At 45.8% G+C, this 6000-nt stretch overlaps 1 protein-coding gene across 1 annotated transcript in view; it reads right to left on the bottom strand.

Annotated features, from left to right (window-relative positions):
- Window positions 1–5064: 5064 nt before the first annotated feature.
- tafa3a (TAFA chemokine like family member 3a) overlaps window positions 5065–6000 on the bottom strand; it is a 49245-nt gene continuing 48309 nt past the window's right edge. Inside the window, exon 5 of the mRNA XM_037490922.2 lies at window positions 5065–5719. Within this exon, the coding sequence (XP_037346819.1) occupies window positions 5708–5719 (12 nt within the window). The 3' untranslated portion in view covers window positions 5065–5707. The remainder of the gene's footprint in view (window positions 5720–6000) is intronic.

Below are 6000 nucleotides of genomic sequence, written 5' to 3'. Positions count from 1 at the left end.
GGGCTAGTCTCTCTCTCTCTCTCTCTCTCTCTCTCTCTCGCTCTCCCTGTCTCTGTGGTTCTCTCCACAGAAGGAGAGGAGAGCCCCAGGTGAGTGGAGACCAAGCTGAGGATATGAAACTTGGGATGACCAGGTTCCTGCTGGAAGACAACGGAGGAACCGAGGGATCTGTGCAACAATAGATAATTAGTGAGGAACATCTGTTGGAAGACGCCCCGCTCTTCCTCGGGGGGCCACAAATCTGAACGTATTCTTTGGCGCCGTGTGGAGCGTGAGCAGCTCGAGCTGTTGACTGATAAATCCTTTGCATGTTGAAAAGTGAACCCACAAATCCAACGACATAGTCAGACCTCACTTTAATGTTTAATCACATGTTCTGTGCATCTAATTTGAAGTGGAGACTCACCTAAAGGTTCCCATGTTCTGCACTATTTTTGTTCCCATTTTGTGTCTTATCCTCAACAACTGCACCGCTGTCACTCTTGTTCAACTCAACTGTTGTGATCACCATTTTGTGCTTTTTGCAGTCCTGAGCCTTGTTACAACGCATCACGTTGTTTAACGTGTTCAGCGTGTTTGGCTTATTTATGTTGCTCATGAAAGAAGATCTTTGCTTGATGAAGAAGGAGACCGTTGTTATTAATATGCATTCTCTGAGGAGTGAGGGACATTTAGAGGATCCCATGACCCCATCTGCATTTAGAAGAAAATGAAAAGACTACTTCCTTTAGCAGTGCCCTCAATCATCAGATCCATGCTGTAGAAAGGCTGGAATAATGTCACCCGGCCATTAGTGAACAAATGGATGCTATTTACAAAGCAAATAAATAAATACAAAAGGCACAGCTACGCTCCTCAAAATGGGGCCAAGGAGAAAAAAGGCAGTTAGAAATCCATCAGTCATGTCATTTCATGTGTCTGTGCCCCCCCCCCGCCCATCCAGATGGATATCGGCTCATTTGAACCTCTCCCCCATTAACCTGTTCACGGGTTGCCCAGAGAGGAAGTACAGTAGCTTTCACCTTTCCATCAACCCCCCTTGCCCACAGACCCCCGCTCACCCTCGACCCCCCCTCTCCTCGGCTCCTCCACCTGCTTTTGGTCCGTTGAGTAAGATGCACAAAAAGCTCATTTCCTTTTCAAATGGCAGCGGACCTTCTCGGTGACCCGGGGGCTCGGTGGTGATGCCACGTGGGGGCCGAGTGGGTCTCTGCTGACGAGGAGCGAGACGCACTCGCTGCCACTAATAGAGACGAGCAGCTTCCTGCAGATTGCAGCGAACATTTGCTCCACGTAGAAATTTGTGCACGTGAAGGTTAGAGGTATTTTCTGTTGTCGATAGAAAACGGGAGAAAAGACGCTTTGGGCCGGAGGCCTCAACAGGAAGTGTGAATGACTCGCCGAAACAGCTTGCGGGCGGCGCCGTGATTCATGTGCTAATCGCCGCTCGGGTCCAGTCGGGGGGGGGGGGGAGAAGGTGTCGGGCACAGCCAGGAATACTTTGATATTAGAATTCAAGGCATCTGCGTCTTGCCTTGAGCAGGATAATCCCATTATGCCTCAGGTCTCAGCAGTGCACACACACACACACACACACACACACACACACGCACACACGGAGCCCGAAGAGAAGCACAAGTGGTTACAAAATAAACTGCTTACGGAAGACAAGAATAACACAAACAGCCTCACAAACTGAATTAGAACATCCACACTCCAGATATTGAAGAGAGAACACAATCCGATTTTTTTAAGTTTCCCTGCCTGACTTTTACGCTTCATTTTGGCTGTTTGAAGATCGAGTGGTTTTTCATTACAGTCTGTTAGTTTTCATCATGAAATGACAAAATCTAATTTTGCTTGGTGTATCCGACAGTTTTTCAAACTAAGTCGTCCTGTCGAAAGATGGGGAAGATCCAGCAGATGGTGTTTTTGTAACACGCGTTTCTTAGAGTGCAGGACCTCCCGCATTTAGATGGAAGAGTTTAGAGGAGCAACACTGTCGCTGTTTTGTTCCATTTGGACGAGCCACTGTGTGTCTTCAGTTTAATATTAACAAAATAAAACAAAATGAAGAACTACAAATACAAGCATAGAATCCCGAGGATTAACCTAAAATATTTCTGGCCGTTCAATAAAAATAGGATTGGTGAGTTGGTAAAAACTCCCTGACTAGAGCTATAAAATGGTATTTCAATACTATTTCAAAGGGGTCAGTCTGTGAAACATGAAACTATGAAACTATTTAAGTTAATACCATCCCCCGCCTCTAAGAATTTCATTAATTTTAATATAAATATCGCAGATTGGTTTTAACTAGCATGTAAAACCGTTCGCTCCGGACCAAACACACACACGCCTTCGAAACCTTCGAGTTCATGTCCCAAAATATCGCGTTGAGTTACATAAACGATGTTTGAGACGGGTTTTCTGAATCAATATTACACGGTTTACTATTTAATTCGTTTTCCTAGTTATTTTAAGGCTGACCTTCACGCTGGGCTCCCCCCCCTGAGTCAGAAGGTGACGACGATGCTTCAACGTGGGACGAGTCGGGGTAAGAACGCGTTCTGTGTCTCCTGGAGGTTGCCAGGCAACCAGCGGATCCGGATAGAGGTGCCGGTTGGTGGCTGACAGATGGGTCTCGCTTCTTACCCGTTTGCAGCTTTCGGGGCTAAGCTGACGGCTAAAGTGACGGCAAGTCATTGGAGGGGTTTAACACATGCCAAATGTAATTAAAGGTAATCTCTGCTCCTTCTATTCTGGGTGGGACCACATTTAATATTTAGTTATAGGAGCTTGAAGCAGAGGAGTCGGTGACCTTTAAGCAGGACTGATGATCAGACCCTGTGAGCCGGTTCCTTGTCACGTGGAGGTTTGTAATTGGCCGTGTTTCTAACAGGAGTAAATGGGGTCAAGTGTGAAGATTGATTGAGACAAAAAAAGGAGACGGAGTTGGGAGGGTTTAGGTTGAATCCAAAAGAACGATACTTTCACCCAGGGGACCGGAATTGGCGTAATTAAAACGTTTCATGTGAACATATTTTGTAAAGACAGTGTTTGCATGTAACGCACACATCGCTTATGCTGAGAGAGGTACGAGGGGGGGAGTGAGGAGGTGTTTGAGCTACTGGAGAAACGACACTCAGAGTCACCGGCTCATTTGGACCTCTTGTCCTTAACAGAAAAAACCTAATGGCCGCCAATAAGCTTCATTTCACTCTTCAGCCTCCATGAGTCCGGCCCCAGCGTCCAGTGAGCCGAGGTGGGGATGGCGTTGCAGGTGGTCCTCCCCAAACACAACAGGTGACTCGTCCACAGTTTGTGATCCGTGACCAAACTCCCGGCAGACTCATCGCAGCCTCGCAGCACGTTGTCCACCAGGCAGCCGCCACATCCCAAACACGCAGTAAAGAGTGAAGTGAAGAGCAACGGACCCCAGAGGAGCTGTGCTATGAAAGGATCTTTCATTATTAATAGATTATTAGCCGACATAAAAGTGAAGGACTGGAGGATTGTGTTCCATCACTGCAGAGGCTGTAAAGTGCACGGAGGTTAATTCTCTGATCCAAGGGTAGATCTGGATCATTGTTTGCTGATAGAAAGGGTTTTTCCAGGGGAGTGGATCCGTGTCTCCTCTCCCTGCCCCTCGGGGGGAGGGGGGGGGGGGGGGGGGGCTGCCGTGGATTGCCCGGTCTGATTAATCTTAATGAATTATGCAAATAGCCTTTATCTCAAATGATTTAGCCATGTTTCTGTATTGTTTTATTAATGCACTTTTGAATTACTCTGTATAATCATGTCGCCTTCCCTCAGCCGCTTGCTGCTTGTAATTCATTGGCAGCTCTTTATTAAATCCATGGTGGTCTCCGAAGAATTGCATGCAGGAATGAGAAATTAGTCATTACTGTAATTTAATGATTTCTAACCAAACAAGAGGCAACCTGGATCGCTAACCATTGCAGCAACCCCCCCCCCCCCCCCCCCTCCCCCAACACACGCGCTTCCCCTTCAGCGCCGGCCCCTCGGGTCGGATCTTTGGGAGAAAGCCATCTAGATATCTGCTTAATTAATTAAGTTTAGAATAAGGAGCATTCTGCTATGAATGCACTCTTTCAATTACGGAGGGAAATTGACTCACACACTTTGAAAACTGCCTTTAAAGCGGGGGGGCTGTTTCCAGGGTGGACCCCCCCCCCCCCTTACCATCCATGAATTATAGTTTCCTTTGTACCAACCACCCGCTTTCAGGGTTTCACACAGATGGCCTGCTGATGTTTGTCTTCCATTCATAAACACGGAGACAGCTAAATGAAAAAAAATCAGAAATATATAAATATATATATACATGTATATAAATGCCCTGGTTTCTGTCCCCAGGCGGAAAGACGCATGCAGGTAAAATAGAAATGCACCTTTCTCCTCGGAGCAGCTTCCGGGGATGGAGCTGCATGTTGATACCAGAGATGATGCCGTACACGCATTAGAAGAAAAGGGAGGGACGTCTCACCGGCCACTGGTGGAAGCAGGGCGGGGGGGGCGATGTAATGGTTTTCTATTGTGCTCCGATCTCGGTCATTGTCCCTTTTTTGCTGAGCCTCCTGCTGCCCAGAATGATGGTTCATTTTCTGTAAGCTTTTAATGACACGCGCTAACGATCCCTTTGGCGGCGCCTGCCTCCTGTCAATCAGCGGCCGGCGGCGAGTAGCATCGACACAACAAAAGAAGGCTTGGATGACGAGCACATCTCAGATAGGATTAGTTTGGGTCAGAGCTAATTGTCAGTCTCTCCCTGGAACCAGACGTTAGAAAGGCTTCCTGTGAAGTCTGTTCGTTTTTAAGGAAAAGCCCGTGAGATTTTCCTCTTGTGTTTTTGAACATGACCCATTTTTACATTTGCTGAATGTCACATTTTCGGTTGGCTGTGAGTTTCTCTTCTCTTTTGTTGCCAAACTGTTTTCCTGACGTGTTGGTTTGAAGTCTGAACAGCTCGAGTTTTACACAGTATTTGAACCTGCCACAAACGCCATTTAACACGAAAAAACAGATGTTTCTAAACACTGATGTTCTTTGAGTTAAATTTATTGAGATAATCTTGACATTTGTAATGAATGGTCACCGGGCTTTGAAAACAACAGATACCATTAAAACAATTTGGCAGACTGTGCTGAGCTTCCTTCATTACATGTTTTCTGTGTTTTTATCGTTGTGGCGTCGTTTTCAGTCTTTAAAAACAAGACTCGACACCCTAAGAAACTTAAGAAGGCCAAACATTTAGACTTTAGGTTCAAATCAAAAAAAACAGACCCAGAAGACACAGCTCTGCTCCATAAGGCTAAAAGGAATGAAAATGCTTTTGATCCACAGAAATGCATCCTTAGTCCTTTGTGGCAAGAAAAGAACACAAAAGTTTCACATCACGTGGTTTTGTCTTGGGGATGTTTTTTTTTTTTTTTTTTTTTTTGGTGTGATCCATAGTCTTTAAGTCAATAAATATCTTCATGGTGGAGTCTTCTAGTCCATAGGAATAAAACTATATTACAAAGAGCGATCGGGTGGGGGCGAGTTCAGAGGCCGCTACGCTTGATGCTGGATCTAAAGCCAGGAACACGTGGTCCTTCTCCTTCATCCGGTCCAGAACACATCCAATCCAAAAGTCCCGCTGGTGGTCAAAGAGACAAACGTCTGGCTCCTTGCAACCCGACGACTACCGCGTGACCTGCAAAGAAAACAGGCATTAGAAGAAGAATATACATGGTCATTAATGATGACAAATAGAACTGACTAACTCTCTAGTTAGCACGTGTTAGCATGCTAACGAGGTAACACCTGCTCAGCATTAGCAAGGTGGGATTGTCTTTATTTTAAGAGGTCACATTTAACTTAAATAGAGGCTGACTCAATAGTCTTTGGTCCACTGATTAGATAATTGATCTTTGAGATGTCTGTGTGGTTCAAGGTGATTTCCTACACGTCTGTTTACGATTCAAATAAATGCGG

This window comes from Pungitius pungitius, chromosome 8 (genome assembly GCF_949316345.1).
Source record: "Pungitius pungitius chromosome 8, fPunPun2.1, whole genome shotgun sequence".
NCBI lineage: Eukaryota > Metazoa > Chordata > Actinopteri > Perciformes > Gasterosteidae > Pungitius > Pungitius pungitius.
This window is presented reverse-complemented; position numbering and strand designations above follow the sequence as displayed.